This window comes from Rhinolophus hipposideros, assembly GCF_964194185.1.
Source record: "Rhinolophus hipposideros genome assembly, chromosome: 7".
Taxonomy (NCBI): Eukaryota; Metazoa; Chordata; class Mammalia; order Chiroptera; family Rhinolophidae; genus Rhinolophus; species Rhinolophus hipposideros.
The window spans coordinates 48,067,636-48,085,947 of NC_138053.1; the positions used below are offsets into that span (position 1 = coordinate 48,067,636).

Below are 18,312 nucleotides of genomic sequence, written 5' to 3' on the forward strand. Positions count from 1 at the left end.
TTATTTTATTACATAGAATAGTAAGTATTTGTTCTCTACTTTCAAACCATTCCTAGGGGGACTCAGCCTTTCTGGGCCAGAAAAAAAAAAAAAAAAAGGATTCATCAAGGAGCTTTTTCAAGAAAAAAGTATTCCTCGATAAGAGGACTTCCACCTTTCTTCTAAAGTAAAGCAGCTCTATGCAGTAATAAAACTTTCTATGATTATGGAAATGATCTCTAATCTGTCTAATAAGTTCTCCACTAGTCTCTCGTGACTGTCGAGCACGTGAAACGTGGGTATTGCAATTGAGGAACATTCAGTTAAGTTAATTTTAAATTGGTTAGTGGGTATCATGTGAACAGCACAATTTTAGATTATCTGCTTCAAAGGGCAGTCAGGTTTTCCTTCCAGTTATTCATCGATTTGCTTAAATTTTTTAAATTAAAGTGTAAAAGTTTTTCCTTTTTTAAAATGTTTAGTTTAGTATATAAATGCATCCATACTTCTATACATGGAAGAGTTTAGAATATTGGTGGGAACAGTAGGCTGTGTCTAAATTAGAAGTTTCAGGAATTTTGCCCAGGAACAAACATATACATCGCTATAGGGGATCTTTTCTTAACAAAAGAGCTAGCTATATCCTTTTATGGTATTAATTTTTTAAAAATTCTTACAAAGTATGTAAGGATTTATGAATACTCTGAAAAGTTTAGAGCTTATGAGCTTCAAACCTGCTGCTGTGCTGTTGAAGGGGGTCTGGATCATCCAAAGAGGTCCCGCGTTGACAAGGCAGGAACCTGCAAAAAGGTGCTGCTGCCATCAAGGGGGGCCCCATCCCTGCTGCCGCTGCTGCTGCTGCCACCCCAGCAACTGCTTCACTTTTGGAGCCAGGGCAGGAAGCTTCTCTTCTGCCTACTGCCTTTTGATCTCCCGCTGGTGTCTCCTGATGGCAGAACTAAACAGGAAACCAGCTGGCAAGAAGCCCAGAAATGTAATTTTCAGAATCCCAGCACCAAGTGTAGAATGGAGTATAGAAAGGTGGGTGAGAGGCTGAAAGGTAATAGGTAAGTGACCAGTATACCTTACTGGAAGCAAATAATGATGAAAAGTTAAGCAGATGTGTATGCATATGTTATTGTGTGCACATATATATGTTTATCATTTTTTCTTTGTTTATACAAATGTTAATTGGTTATACACACTGTTCTCTGCTTTGATTTTTGTTTCACTTGTTAGATTTCAGTCGTTTTATATTGGTTCATGAAACTTCATAATTGTCTTTTTGTGGTTATAGGGTATTTCATTCTATGAAATGCTCCATGATGTATTTCACCAGGCCCCCTACTGATGGACATTTAGGTTATTTCTGGCCTTTTGCAATTATAAGCAATGCTTCAATGTAAATTGTTTTATATATATACATATATATATAACTATATATATATACATATATATGTATATATGCCATATGCTTTATAAATGATAATTACAAATTACAAATACACTTACTATATGATATAGCAGTTCTTCTTCTAGGAATTTAACCTATAAATATGTTCACATGTGCATATATATGTATATATATGAACTATATATATAAACTATATATATACATATGTATACATATATAGTATATATGTATATATATTGTTTATACATATGTATATATGTATATATGTATATATGTATAGTATACATGTATATATATGTATATATGTATATGTACATATGTATATACGTATATATATAGTTTTATATATATATACAGTTCATATATATACATATATATGCACATGTGAACATATTTATAGGTTAAATTCCTAGAAGAAGAACTGCTATATCATATAGTAAGTGTATTTGTAATTTGTAATTATCATTTATAAAGCATATGGCATTGTCTTACCCCTGTCGACATACGTCTTGTTCATGATTCAATGTTTGGTTCTGCATTTATATAGAAATGCTGAAAACGCTAGATCATATCATAGGGACACAGCATAATCACATGAGACTGTCGAATGCAGAATATGGCAGTAGGAATGGGCCTCGAGATCTACATGAAAGTTATAGTAGAATGCAGCTTTTAGCTGGGCAAATGATGGCAGGAAGGTAGGTAGATGATTAAACAGCAAAAAGCCCTAGAACACAGTGGGGCAGGGATTTGAGAGAAATTGTACTTACAGATGCTACTCAAACACCTAAACAAGCCTGAAGGCCATGAAACTCAGTACAACAGAAAATGCTCCTTCATAAATAGCAGAATTGTTTCTAAAATGACTGTTGACGTTTAGAGGTATTTTCTGGCCATTCTTCAACCCCATCCATCATTACTGCATGTTGGCTAAAAAATTTAAACTACATAGATGAATGTGACTTTAAAATGAAAGTCCTCTTTTAGCTGTTTCCAGAGATCATTGTTGTAAGTAAGTTTGGTGTTATTTCTTTAATAGGAATACACCCAAATGCATGCATATATATGTGCACTTTTTTTAAAAGAACAGAAAATGTTTTATACTATATATATTGTTCTTCAACCTCCCAGATCTCCAACTCGAAAAACCAATATAGCATGGTCTTTTTCCTATGTAGATATATCTTTTTATTTTTAATGATTGCACACTGTTCTATAGTATGTATCAAAATTTATGCTTACTGTTGATGAATGTTTTTCATGTTGTTTCTAATTTTAATTGTTTCTAACAATGCTCAATGAATGTGCCTTGCTTTTCTGTAGATCAGAGTTCTGTTTTCCTATTTCATGCTTTCTTTAAACAAGCAATACCTAGATTAGTAATTAGTTTGGAGACAAAATATGCCATTCACTATGCAAACATAATCCTATGCAGAATCATCTCTTCTTTGGAAATGCCTAAAGCATTAGTTGTTCATTCATTAACTATAAGAGTATGGCTTTTGTGTTCAATGTGATGAACCAAAGTTTCAGATGCTTCTGCCACAGACTTGCAATAGAAAGTGAGAAAGATTAACTTTACTCACTATATAGTAAAGACTACTAAGAGGGTGAAAAAGATGATATGTGTGAAGCATTTTGAGGAAGTAAGTATGATGTAATGATGAAGTAAGTATGATCATGTAATACTGTTAAAAGATGCAATACTGTTAAAAATACAAGTGCATTACCTTCAGACTTTCTCTGCTAAAAGACCATGTCAAATATAAGCCACATAGGTATTTTTCTAGAGTGCTTTATCTCCTTAAAGAGCTGATGATTTGTTGTAGACATTGTAAATTGCAGGAGGGTGGTGCGGTGTAGTTGGACTCATATCACACCGTGAGTCTAATCCTACCTCCAACGTATCTGGCACTGAGTCATGCCACTTAAATCTTCCCTAAGTCATCTCATACTCTCCTTGTAACTGAGAATAGTACTATCTGCTTTAGCAGTCATATTATGTAAAGTCAAGATTAACTGAGATGAAATGTAAATATGTGTTTTGAAAAATTTGCTGTTTATGTGATTAGGATGATTCCAGGGATTGGGATTATTAGTGTATCTGGTGCACATCTGTGAGGTCCATTATTATACCCTTTCAAGAAGATACCAACTAGTGAAAACATGGAAAGAAAAATGAGACTCAGGTTTTTTATTCAATTATAACTTTAGTAAGACATCAGAGTTTTATTCCTCATGAGACTCATTAAGTACTATTCCTTATTTTGTCATGTACCAAGAAGACATAATATCAATCAACTGAAATTATCAGATAAAAGGTAGCATAAAGATTATTTGTGTTACTGCTTAGGAGAATGAAAGTTAGGATCTGGCTCACATTTACATGAACATGTTCTAATTCATTGTTCATACTTAGTCTTTATAAATTCAAGTTCATGAATTCCTGGAAATTCTCCTATTCGCTCTTTTAAAAAATGGCTATGATATAATTTTCTGATCTTTAGAAAATTTTTCTTTGTTTTTTGAGAGCAAATTGCTTGTCTACTTCTAGGTTCCCATTGGTTTACATTTTGTGTTCTTAACTCTTAAAAAAATGTGGCCAGTTTCAGTGATTTTAATTGTACTTGTGTTTTACCATCTCTTCCTTAAAGAGGTTTTTTGTTTGTTTGTTTCATTTAAGACCTCTTTCTCCGTTCTTTCTCTAAAACTTTTTAAAAAAATCCTTTGGGATAAGAAGTCCTAACTTCTCCCATAGTAAGTTGTAGAAAGGATTCTTTGAATTTTTTTGAAATCTGTAATTTATAAATATTTACTTCCTAGTAGTGTTAAGGACCTATGGTCATATTTTGTTGATTAGAGTGTTGTTAAATAATTTTTAATTATTAAAAAAAACTAAGGCATACATTTATACGTAAATATTGTTTTTGAGACTGGATCACCTTAGTTAAAATTATAACTCACTTCTTAATTGTTTTCCTGCTCTCTATATCTTCCTTTACTGCTTTGTTTTCCTCCGTAGCATTTGTCACCTTCTACCTCTACCTCTAATACGAATACATTTTTTTTTTTTGGTTTGTTTGTCATCTATCTTCCCTGCAAAAGTTTAATCTCTCTAGATGCCAAGGCTTTTATCTTTGTGTTCACTGCTATCCAGTGCTTTTAAAAGCCACTGTATAAATACCCACCCAGCTTTCCCATTTCTAAATTTAATTTGTAAAGTTTATTTAGTCAGAAGTTTTAATTTGGGGAGATACTGACTTAGTTTTAAATTTTATTATAGTGAACTCCAACTCATCTGAAATACAAACAATTGGAAAGTTAATATTACCATCTTTTAAAAATTCTTATTTTATAGAAAGCATAACTTCTTACTCCCATCTCCTCAAATCAGGAGCTTTTTAAAAAATTCAATCCTTAAGGCATAATGTAGAGTCTACCTATTATGTCTAATCTCTTGCAAATTTCTGGGCTAGTAGTGATAACTGATTTTCATTTAATTAATAATGTTGATTTTGATGTACCTTAAGATCCTGAAATATCTTCTGAAATTCTGGCACAGTGGGAAGCAAATTCAGTAAAATAATGGTGACATCTTCTCTCGTAGACTATGCAGTCAACAAATCACTATGTAAAATGAGTATTTGTGTTAACTGAGTAAAGAATAATATGAGAAAATTAAAATCTTATATATTACCTTAATATTTTAAATGGGAAAATACTGTAATATGTCTGGGAAAAAGTGTTACTGGGAAAGTAAAGTATTTAATATCTCTTTTATTCATTTTAGATAAGATGGGAAAAAAACATCACATTGGGGGAACCACCAGGATTCTTACATTCTTGGTGGTGGTAAGTATCCTTTATTTCATTTTTGCTAGCTTGGTGATGCATTTCAGTAGGCCTGCACGATACCTATTTATGATTTCATGCTTCTCTTTTATTCTTTTTCATTTTGTACAATTATTTTCTGAAAGGCAGCACTTAAAAAACACACAAAAAACCCCTCAAAACCAGCATTGGTGTTATTTAACTTAAAATATTGCTAATGAATCAAGTTAAAATTAGGACCAGTATACAGAATCTCCAACTGTAAGTATGATTCTGTATTAGTCAACTTGGGCTGCCATAATAAAATATCATAAACTGGATGGCTTAAACAACAGGAATTTATTTTCTCACAGGTCTTGAGACTAGAAGTCTAAGATATAGCTGCCAGTACTGTCCGTTTCTGGCGAGAATCCTCTTCCCTGGCTTGTAGATGGCCTCCTTCTTACTGGGTCCTCACATGGCAGAGAAAAGGGTGGAGGGCACGTGCATGCTAGCTAACTTTCTGGTAGCTCTTTTTATAAGGGCCCTGATTCCATCATGAGGGCCCTACTCTCATGACCTCTCATTAAACCTGAGGAAACTGAAGGTGGTAGTGGTGGTGAATTTTTAGGAGAGTGAAGAATAGTCCCCCAAATTTTGAAATAATTCTCTATCGATTCACAGATAGAACTGACTAGGAACACACAAAAAGATTGTCAGGTAGTACTGAAGGTCCAGTTGATATCATAACTTACAAATTTCATTGTGGCACCTGTATGCCTAACTATGTGACTTTTGCAGCAGCAGCAGTTGGTAGTCCACGTATTTGCATGAGAAGCTAGCTTTTTTTTTTCATTTCTTCCATTAGAAGCATTTCCTCTTCAGTGCCTTATACACTCATCTCTCAGCATCTTATGTGAAAGAAGAAACAAAAGCAGTCTTCTAGTGCCGTGCATGTAGTTTTCCTTGATACGTTATTTAATGCCATCATCTTTTTAATGTCTCTTCTGAAAACATGCTTTACTAGAAGTTCCATGGTGAATGGAACCGCACTTGGTCAGTTGTGGTTGTGGGTTTCCCTTGTTTGTTTCACATATGTATGGCAGGAACAGGTGCAGTTCTGTGCTTCAGAGTGTTCCTGTATTTGGAACAACGGTTCATTGCAGTTGAACACTATCATTGCGCTGTTTTCCTGGAGTTTAAGATCAATCTCTTGTAATGTACAATATTGTAAAACTCAATTTTTCATTTTATATAGTATGTATTTATGATATCTAGATCTAGACTGCAAATACTTAACTGTTTGTTGAATATAATTGAGTCTCCTCACCTGTTGACACCCTTAGATTTTGTATGTTTCTGATTAGGTCTACAAAGAGGCCTAAGAAACCATTTTAGAAGTCTGTCCCTATTTTATTAGTGGGCTAATAAAGTGAGGATTTTAAGTTTTCCATTACAGGAATAATTCTGTTTTTTGCACTTGTTTCCCTTTTATTCTCTTTCTCATGAATTTAACCTATTTTCATACTGTAGATAGAGCTCACTGAATACTTTGGCTTTTTGCTTCTGTCCGACTTTAGCTCTTTTGGTCTTAGCTATCTGAAGGTACAGCTCTTACATATAATTAATAGTATTATAACTGAGCTATGTACTGGTTCTAATAGCAATACAGGAGGAATACTCACGTCAGCTTGGGAGAATTAGGAAAGCCTGCAGAGAGAGCTGAAAGTTGAGTGAGGGAAGGGTGATTTGGGGGAGCGGTACTTAGTATGTATGAAGTCTTGTAAAAAGGGATGATCGTGCGTTCAAGGAATGACAGGTAGCTTGGACCAGTTGAATTGTAGGTGCAGTGCTATGAAGTTATATAGAACATAAGGATAGAGATAAAGGCAGGGGCCAGATTTTGAAGTCCAGGGGGACATCAGGGGTTTTGGACTAAAGCTCAAGATTTTAAACAAGGTACATTACATGATTAGATTTGTGCTTTTAGACACTCACTTGGCGTCAGCATCGAGATGGATTGAAGAGGGTTGAGAACAGAGGCAGTCTCATTTACAGGGTAGTTGTAACTGTTCAGCTGAAACGTGCTTAGGTGATGGATCCCAGACAGTGAACACTGAATGGAATAGTTTGGAGCTGAAGGAGTAGTTTCTCAGATTTTAGATCTGGATGGCGGGATGAGCAGTGAGGCCAGTGACTGAGTGCGGGAATAGAGAGAGAGCAACAGGCTTTGTAGAAAAGACCAGGGTTTAGTTTGGCTAGGCTACATTTTGAGATTCCTATGTGATATTCAGGTAGAGACGCTCTGTACAAAGTCAGAGATCTGGGTCTGTAGCTCTGAGACAGGTCCATAATGGCTTGCGAGTTATCGGTACTGACCATACTGTTGGTGAAGAGTGTTCGTAAATGAAACTGCCCCGTGTAAAACATAAGAGCAGGGCCTGGGGTTGGAACCCTGGAGAAAGCCGATGTTTAAGCATGGGTAGATGAAGAGAACTCTCAAAGGAAAATAATTGGAGAGGAAGGAGAGTAATCAGGAGAGAATAATGTTTGGGAACCAGGAAAGGCATTCAAAGGAGAGATTACATTCTGCAGCAAGTATAAGTGAAAAGACCCAAAGATTTTTTTCAATTGGGAAATGAGATGAACTTTAGTGGTCTTGGGGAGAACAGATTTAGTGGAATGGCAAAAGTGAAATTTCGAATGCTGCTATAACTCATTTGTCCAGCTTGAGGGTTACTGAGAGTAGTTGAGAAGTGTGGTGGCATGTGTAGTAGTTGTAGCATTAACAGTAGAACAGGACCTAACATTTTTGTTTTTAACCTAGAATAGATTTGCTCACATAGATAAAGTGGAAAGAGTGGGAGAGTTTGAAGATGTGTGGAGAGAAACACATATCCATGAAAATGCAGAATAAAGTACAGGAGAGATGAGAGGAAGAGAATTTCTGCCTTTAGTAAGGTATAGAGTATGCGATTTCACTTTGTAGAACTCTTTTTCCTTGCTTCTGATGTGATTTCCATTATCGCTATTTTTTTTCTTGCTCAGTTTGCACGATGCCCATTGCTGTCATATTTCCCGTGCCTCCCATGTTCATTACTTTCACCTTGATCTAATCCCCTTTGAAAACTTATTTCTTGTCTATACACTTTAATAATAGTTCCCAGCTCTTGTATGAATTTCAGAAATAGAAATGCCAAAAACTTCTTTTCTCTGAAATTAATATCCTTTTCAATTTGTGCAATTTAAAAATATACTTTTTTAAAACTTTATACAGTTTTAATGACAGAAACTGTGTCCCATTTTTATTTAATTTTATATGTAAAGCACTTTTGCAATAACTTTGGGCCAATGTATCTATATCCTGAAATTAAAGGAAATGGAGGCCAGTTTTACTCAGTTAATAAGAAAACATTTTTTTTCTGGCCATGCCACCTATATGAGACTTTCCTAGAATATTTTTTAATACCTTTATACTTCTTTTAAAAATACTTTTGCAGATACTATCTCTTTGTATCTTCCAAAAGACTGCAAAATACATAACAGATGTTTCTCTCTTTTTACGTAAAGAAACTAAGGAACAAAACTATTTGCTCAGTATCAAATTTAGAATTACAGTTGAAGTTTTCTGAATTATAACCGGTGCTTATCTCAGTAACAGATATTATTTCTTAGAGCAGAATTTAGTGGCCCACTATTAATAAGACATTAATTACAGTTCCCTTTTGAGCACCGTGAGTGGCTAATTGCAGACAGTAGATGTAAATGGAACTCAGAAAAATTGTCTCTTCTGAGTCCAGTCTAACACCACATATTGAGGCACCCATGGGTCACCGGCAGCTGCTGTAGCATGAGAGGGTGGTTGCCAGGGGGATGCTTAGGAAAAGAGTTAGAGTGCAAGGGTTAAATGCAGGACAACAAAGTGCTTGTTATTCTATCTAGGACAGGTACCTACCACATTCTTACAACAGCCGATGCTGCTCAGACTGCCAGAGCTTTATAAACCTGCCCATCATTAGCATACGACATTTTGAAATAAGAACTCTTACTACTGTACTCACATTAGAGGCAAAATAATGTGAGAATTGAAAAATTCAAGCCCAGCTCTGCCACTGTGTGACCCTTAGGTACACTATTTAACCTTCCTAAGCCTAAAATGGGAACAATAATGGGAGGATTAAACACTAAATCGGTAATGCTTAGTATATGATGCTTGAATTTACCACATATTAAATGAAAGCTATTTTGATACTTTAAAATGTGAATGAATGTATTACTAATCCAGGAGCATTGTGAAAATTTTATGATCGCAGGACAAAAGTGAATGCTTGCATTTTAAAAAGTATTAAGTAATGCTAAGGAGTAAGACAAGTACATACACATGGAATTTCAAAAGTGATGAGCAGGTACATGTACATGTCACGTACAACCCTCCTGAATCTTCTTATGAATTGATAGTTTTCTTCAATATGGATTATGAGATTCACTGATAATATAATTTTGGGCCAAAGAGAAATAACTTCCTTAGTTATTGAGACTTGAACTTATAATAACATGGCTTGCTCCTCAGAAAAAAAGTGTTTTCCCCAAAGGTTGTTTTTCTTCTTCCTCTTTTAATTTTCATTTTGAGATAGTCCTTGATCTGGCCAGTGGCATAAAGGTTATATAATTAGGTTAGCATCCCATCTTTTGGGACATATTTGGCATGTTTATTCCCCTTGTAGACTACTCTGACAACCATTTTGCTTTCTCTGTTCCCTAGAGATAGTGACAGCTAGCTTAGTCATTTCAATTCACATCCTTAGGATAGAAGGAAAACAGCGTTCGGATGACAATCAATTTGGGAATCCTGTGTTTTCCTTTGATTTATGTGGGGGAAAATGTTAATAAAATATGATACAAGAGCAAAGATTTTAATACTTTGCTAGTTTTACTTCTCTATGGGGAAAATTTAATAATAAATGATACAAGAACAAAGATTTTAATGCTTTGAAAGTTTGCTTCTGTACCTTTTTCATTTGTAAAATAGATTTTTCACTTGTTTCTGTTTAAGAATAAAGAGACTTTGTAAATCTAAAGCATTATTCATGGTGATGAATTCACCACATTTCAAGGATAATATTTTGCTTCAAGCTTAATAAGTATAGGGATTAGAGGAACTGAAAGCTTGTTAGACACTAGCATGTCACATTGTAGAGAAAATAAGTGTGTGCCTATTGATTACCACAGCTTTGTAACATAGTTTGAAATCAGGAAGTGTGATGCCTCCAGCTTTGTTGTTCTTTCTCAGGATGGCTTTGGCTATTCAGGGTCTTTTGTGGTTCCATTCAGATTTTAGAGTTGTTTTTCCTGTGAAAAATGCCACTGGAAATTTGATAGAGATTACGTTGAATCTGTAGGTTGCTTTGGGTAGTATGGACATTTAACAACCTTAATTCTTCTAACCCATAGCATGAAATCTTTCCATTTGTGTGTGTCTTCTTTAATTTCTTTCATCAGTGTCTTATAGTTTTCAGTGAATAGACCTTTCACCTCCGTGGTTAAATTTATTCCTAGGTACTTTATTCTTTTTGATGCAATTGTAAATAAGATTGTTTCTTAATTTCTCTTTCTGATTGTTTGTTATTAGTGTATAGAAACCAAACAGATTTTGATTTTTTCTTCTCCAAGTTTACTGATTTCATCCATTAGTTCTAATAGTTGTTTTTGGTGGCGTCTTGAGAAATTTGAGTCTTTTCTCTTTTTTTCTTAGTCCATCTAGCTGAAGGGTTGTCAAGTTTGTTGATCTTCTTTATCAAAGAGCCAACTTTCGTTTTCATTAATTTTTTAATATTGTTTTTCTATTCTCTTTTGCGTTTATCTCTGCTCTAATCTTTATTATTTCCTGCTGCTAACTTGGTTTTAATTTGTTCTTCTTTTCCAATTCCTTAAGTTTTAAAGTTAAGTTGTTGATTTAAGATCTTACTTGTTTTTTTTAATGTGTTTATAGCTTTAAATTTCCCTGTTAGCACTGTTTTTGCTGCATCCCATAAGTTTTGATATATTGTGTTTTTGTTTCATCTTTAAGTATTTTCTAATTTCCCTTGTGATTTCTTCTTTGATCCTTTGGGAGTGTATTGTTTAATTTCTACATATTTGTGAATCTTTCAGTTTTCCTTCTGTAATTGAACTCTAACTTCATCCCATGTAGTTTGAGAAGATGCTTTATATAATATCTCTGTTTTAAAATCTGTTGAGACTTAATTTGTGCCCTAACATATGGTCTGTCCTAGAAAATGCCCCAGGTACACTTGAGAAGAACATGTATGTCATTATTGTTGGAGAGAATGTTCTGTATATGTCTATTAGATACAGTTGGTTTATTGTGCTGTTTGAGCCCTCTGTTTCCTTGTTGATCTTCTGTCTATTGTTCTGTCCATTAATGAGAATGGAGTATTGGTGTCTGTAACTGTTATGGTAGAACTGCATATTTCTCCATGGGATAAATATCTTTAAAAGGATATATTTCTTCACTTTTATTCATGGAGATCATGTATAGGCAATTTAGGATTATTAGAGATGCCATATATAAAGTTATCCTATATTAGTAACTTGTTTTGTTATCCCTCACCTTGATCTTGTAAACTTTTGACCTCCCATTAAATCCATAAAGGGGAAACTTAAAAATAGAAATAGACCAATGAAAACTATTCTAAGATAAATATTTAATTTAATTATATATGTAAATAATTATTTACAATATTTAATAACTTTTAGGGCATACTCCAATAATAAATTATTATTTTTCTTCCAGTCAATTTTGTAAGATAGCATTTTAAAAGTAATATTGGAATAATTTTTAAGCGAGACCTTATGGTATTTGCTAAGAAATTTGGAAACAAGAAGAGATATTAAGGTATTTGTCATAATATTGCATATAATATTGTATGTTTAAATTAAGTATAATTTAAAGAGTACCATTATAAAATTTTGTTTTAAAGAGCTTGAAGTTCCTTATGAACATGAAAATAGGATTAATTGCAACATACTGTAATTCATAACACACCTTATCCAAGTGGAAAACTTTTAGCTATATCCTTGTATGCCTATAATTCTTACACCTTTTATCCCAAAAGGGACATGAGGAGGCCAGGTAAAACTTTTACCTCCTTTCACTCTCCTACAAGAATTGAAATTCACTTAAATTATTTTAGCCTTTATTGTTTTATTTGTATTTTTTGCTTGTTGTAAACATTTAAAAGCAAATAAATGCCAATGTTCATCCTTTCATATTTTTCACCTCTGAGGGTAATCTTATTTTACTGAATTAATTGTGTTATAAGGTCTACAGAATGTTTTCTCCTAGCTGAGGAGAGATCCAGACTAAATGAGACTTCAAGGGTCAAAAAAAGAGACCAGGTTTAAAGTACCAAGTTTTGCTGTACCATTGTTAATGTTGCCCTCAGCACAATGACCTGCCTTCCCAATATGTATGAATTTTAAGCTTTCATGCAAAGTAATTATAGTGTTGATGATATTGTTAATAATGCTTACAATATGTCATACTGTGCTTATGTTATATAACTTAATTTTCTCAACAACCCTATTTCATAGAGGAGGAAATTGTGTTTCCAGTCTGTTTAAGTGGCTTGAGCTAGTTAATTAGTAGGGCTGGCTTATCGCCATTATTTTTAGACATTTGCTTTCCTGATTTTTGAATCCTTTGTTCATGCTCATAGTTAATTTTATAGATGGAAGGATGACCAAAGACATGTGTCTTGTTAGAAATATAATTATTTTCTCCGAACCAGTTTCATCTTGCTTTTCCCCATTGTTCTTGAATAGGAGGAAAAAAAGAGTTAGCATGGATCTTTTAAGTTTTAAAATGACTAACCTGTTTTGGTAATAACAAGGGAAAACAGAGGAAATTTTAAGAAAATATGTTTGTTTGACCAACGTGATTTAACGGTCAGGGTATTGGCCTGAGAATTGGACAACAAAATTATCTTGAAAAAAATAATGAACCATTTTATTATTTTACGATTACATTATCTGTTTTTACTGTTTTTAATTCATGGGAAAGTTGTGAAAAGTATTGTAATTATTTTAATCATATGCTAAAGTCATGTAAACAGACACTTAAGGATTACCGTTTTAAATATTAAAAAAAATTATTTTAACCTCTTAGAAAAATATTATTAGCATTTCTGAATGATGGCTAGATTATACCTTATTGTTGCATGAAGAGCCTTACCTGAATTTAAGCCTTTCAAAGAAATATTTATCCTGAAGAAAACACATTCTGTGTAAAGAATAATATATATATTCTACTTTTAGAATTGTGATCTCTCATTTGGCATTATATGATTTCCTTAATGTTACCATAATTACTTTTTCAGCGTATTTTGGGATCTGTACTGTGCAGCTCCAGAAAGACGGGAAACATGTGAACATTCAAGTGAAGCAAAAGCCTTCCATGATTATGTAAGTTAATATGTAATTTTACTGTCATATTGTCAGTTTTCTTTTTAACTACTCCACTTGAAAAATGCATTGGAACAACTATTTTCCTTTTTTGCTTAAGAAATTGTTGTTTTTTTTCTTGGAAAAAAGGCTCATAACTTTAAAGGTGAATTACAAATGGTTGCTTGAGTCTTGTTGAAGAAGATTAGGATAAGAGAGTAGTCCTAACTCTAAGCTATTAAAGGCATTTCTTATCTTTAAGTATACCTGATTTGTGTCATTTTAGATGTATAAAAATTAAGTAGTAATTATTTCTTTCACAAAACGTCGTATATGAATTTTGTAAATGATAAGCTTCTCTTTTGCACATAAGATTTTAAATATATATGTGTGTGTGTATATATATATGGAAATATTATAGTATTCTCTTTTTGCAACTTTTGGCTACATATCATAAGAGATTTGAAATTCCTTAAGAACATGAAAATAAGAATAATTGCAGTCATAAAGCTAAATATCCCCTTTCACAGAATTCAGTTCCACAAGTAACATTTATTGTGAATTAAAGGAAAGACAAGATAGGAAAGCAAAAGATTCTGTGCAAAAATGAAAATGTGATTTTTTTTTTAAATTCTTATAAAAAAGGGCAGTGGACTGTCCTTGTCTAGGTACTGTATATTGATTTTTATTTTTTATTTTGTAGAAGAAACTCAAATGTGATTTTAGACAGTTCATAATATTGGAGTTGAATTGTAAAAAAAAAGAAAAAGGAGGATTTTCTTTAGGGGACGATTGCCTTTAAGAATGGGGAGACTGTATTGTGAAGGTACTGGGAAAACACTGTATTTGCAGAACTGACCATCACAGAAGGACAGATTGAGGATGCGTAATATATGTTTGGGATTGAGAAAATCCAGTTTCCTTGGTTTGGAGGAAGGGGAATTTGGGCTGGAGCCTGAGGAAGTATCTGATAGTAAGTACTGGTACCTACAACTTAACGAGAGGAATCCTTGTTTGGTTGGTAGAAGAGAGGCATAATTCTTTGTAAATAACCTTGAAAACCAGAACCAGAACCTCAAAAAGGAAAAAGACTTAGTTCTTTCAAAGGAAATATTTCAGTCATAGACTGAAGAGAGAAAATAGCCAGAATTATAACCCCAAAAGTAGCACAAGAAAGAGTGCTACTTCCTTGTGGAACTAGGAAGGAAAATAGGAGGAAAATAGGATTTAGTCTTAAGAGAAGTGAAAATCTTGGGCATCTAGCAGGGGTTGTGTAATACTTGAAACGTGTACTAAACTGGTTAGAGTGAGATTGCCTGTGATTACCTCATCAGATATTCATTGTACTTATAAACATTGCTGTGTACTGAACAGTAGCTCTTGGTGACAAGGTGAATGAAATGGATGCTACTGAATATAAAGAAAAAGTAGAGAAAAGGCAGATAAGGCAAGGCAGGGCAAGGTCTGGGGCACAGTATTTATCTGAACCACCTCATTTTTCTTTTGCACCCTTGAGCGATGGCAGAAGGTAAAGCAGAGAGCCACCATGAGGAGTGTAAGGAATCGGGCTAGAGCATGATTCTTCGTCTCATCTCTCTTACACCAAGAAAGACATGCCCAGATTCGGCCTGCCAGTCAGGGGAAAAGTTTTCAAAATACACAGTAATCCTGAGAACTAGATGGCACTAGATATTGTCAACGTTCCACTCGAAAGGATGCGTAATATATGTGGATCTAATTTAAAAAACTTAATTATGCAAGTCCGTTTTCAAAACTCCATTGTACAGAAAGGTGTGCGTTACTGTTCACAATGGAGTCTTATAGGGAATACTGAATTCATTCAGCATCTCTTAGAAGCATTAGCCAACCAAATCATCATCATTGTTGTCATAGCCGTGAACATCATCATCATCGTCGTCGTCATTTCGCATTCATAGGGCACTTTCAGCATTTCAGACAGTATGCACACTTATTAGCTTTACAAACCTACTTATGTATTTCAAGGTTATTGAACATGAGCATTGACCAGAGGAAGGAATGAAATTAGAGTAGATTTTAAGCCAATTTATTTTCAGTGGTAATATATCTCAAAAGTTTTTTTTAAATGGAGGTTGGTGAAAAGATAAAGAGTTTGACTCACATTATTCTTATTACAATTGGATTTTTAGAAATACATTTGTCTTCCATAGCACACTTTATGGTTATTTTCATGAGTTGGATTCCTGAATTCTTAATAGCAGACAATTTCTGAAAATGATCAACATTCCTCATGTTTAGTGTGTAAACATTGAAATTTGAAAGACTCAGGAAACAAATGGGAAATAGGAACACACAAGATTTTGGTAGAATTCTAGAATGTTATATTCCCGGATTATGGTCCACTGGGAACCATTTCTATAATGGTAATTAATATGTATACCTACTGAATTTCAAGTTCTCAAGGAAGCATACTGAAAAATATTTTCTTCATTAATTGGCATCTTTAAAGTGAAAGAATACTCACTTGCATGTATAAATTCTGATATGCTTAAAAAGTAGTCTTGTTATTTTAGAATCTCCACTTATCTATAAGATCAAATGGATAATGGAAGATAAACTACTTTTTTTGAAGAAATCGTGGAGGCATAATGAAGTAAATAATGAATAATCCTTTTAATTAAAAATAGGCTAAAATGTTAAAAGATTATCTTGATATCGGGATTATGCATGTTTTTTATTTTTGTCTACATTTTCTGTATTTTCCAAATATTGTTATTATTAATTTTATATTCAGGAAAGTTACTTTAAAGCAGATTAAATTTCACCTTTCAGTGAGCTCCAATCTCTTCTGAAATTAGAAAATAAAAAACTTAGTAAAGTAAAATTTAAATTTGAGATGGTCATGTTTCCATACCACCATGTTATATATGCATAGCCATTTAGCATTTCTCTTTCATGAAAGACAATTTTTTGATATGTACACATATTAGAAGTGATACCTATAAACTGAACAGATGTAATTTTGAGCCATTCTATAATTTTGAATAACTTTTTTTAAAATTTGGTAATTATCCCAGAAACACTATTTTTTTAGAGAATTTTTATAAAAATGTATTTGATCCAAAAAGAGGATACACCGGGAAGCAGGATCTCAATAGACTGAGATAAAATGCTTCTCCCATAAACATTTTTGACTTTTAAAATTTTTTTCGTTTGTTTTTGCCTCTTTAGAATATGGATTTTTGTTACTTTATTATTTTATTTGTCAAATGATTGTAGATGCATTGTTAATATCCTTTTCCTCACAAAAAACCACCGTCTTTCTTACTATAAGAAAAAGAGAAAACATTTAAGATATATAAAACTTTGATTTTGTTTTGCATTTATATATTAAAATATATTAACTTAAATATTTATCAACTGTATGAAATGCTAAATGTAAAATAATAGTACATGTAGTAACCAATAGTTAACAGTTTATAAAGATGCACCTTTGGATGGTAAAGCTACAAAACACAGGCAAATGATTAGGTACTATACAAGGCAGGAGAATGGTAATTTACGGGAGGCGGAAAAGGGTGTGATTGGGATTGGGTTCGTGGAAAGGGCTTCTGAGTTAGTTGGCACAGTTCTGATTTCCCTGACCACCATGGTGGTTATTCTATAATAACCATGTGTTTGTTTTATGAAATTTCATAGTGCCATAACTTTATTTTGTGTGATTTTTCTATATATTTTAAAAATTTTTAAATAATGAAAAATTTTAAACACAGTAACATGATTAGCTTTAGAAAAAGAATATACCCAGTAGTTTCTAATGTTTCCAGGAATCCTTATGGTTCACTCTTAAGAACTAAATGCAGAAAATGTAGGCATTTCCAAACAAATCAATGTTTGTTTCTTCTCTGTTATGACAGATACTGTGTAAATGTCTACCTGTTGATTTTCCAGAGGGGAGTAGAAAATAAGATCAGAAATGTTGGAGGAAAAATTAAGTAATTGGGAATTTACCTTATAGGAGAATATAGAGATTATACTGTGGAACAGATTTTGCCACATAGCTGGGAGACGCCTAACTTGGCTCTGTTATTTTTATCCTGAGTGTAAACCAAGTTCATCAGAGTTTTAAAAGTATTATTACCTAATACAATATTATTATTAAAAAGTAAACCATTTCAAGTGATTAAAATAATACCTACAAACTTGTAAAGTTTATTGGACTCACTTTTATTTCCTCCCCATTAGTGTGTTTTTATTTTACTCTGAAATTACAGGCAATGCTTTTGTGTGGAGTTAATTAATGTTCACTAGATTTGTTTTCCTGCTACAGCTTAACATAGGATTATTTTATTTAACAATTTATTTCTTATTTCATTCATTTCAAAAAAAATTAGAAGTATCAACATATATACTACTAAGTTTTTAATGAAAAATATATACATGGATTACCATTTTAGTTTTCTGGTATGAGTGGAAGATTCCTTAATTTTCCTAAAGCAAAGATAGAGCCAAAATATATTATTGCTTTAGTGTGATGGTAATGAAATCACATTATCACAGTGAGCTCTTTGAGAGCAGAGAATTAGATCCATTCTTCTCCAGGGTCTGTCAAATATTAGATGTTCAATAAATATTAACAGAATGCAGTAATCTGGGAAATTGGAAATGTTTCAGAGCGTTCCAATGTT

General features: G+C 33.1%; 1 protein-coding gene across 8 annotated transcripts in view; it reads left to right on the top strand.

Moving 5' to 3' along the window:
- Nucleotides 1-18,312, top strand: part of SSBP2 (single stranded DNA binding protein 2) — a 275,284-nt gene that overhangs the window by 74,460 nt on the left and 182,512 nt on the right. For all 8 annotated transcript variants that reach the window (XR_013993682.1, XM_081054234.1, XM_081054231.1 and 5 more), the window contains exons 3-4: nucleotides 5,184-5,245; nucleotides 13,582-13,666. Coding sequence is in view for 7 of the 8 variants with exons in the window: in XM_081054234.1 (XP_080910360.1) it covers nucleotides 5,184-5,245; nucleotides 13,582-13,666 (147 nt within the window). In the remaining variant the exon portion in view is untranslated. The remainder of the gene's footprint in view (nucleotides 1-5,183; nucleotides 5,246-13,581; nucleotides 13,667-18,312) is intronic.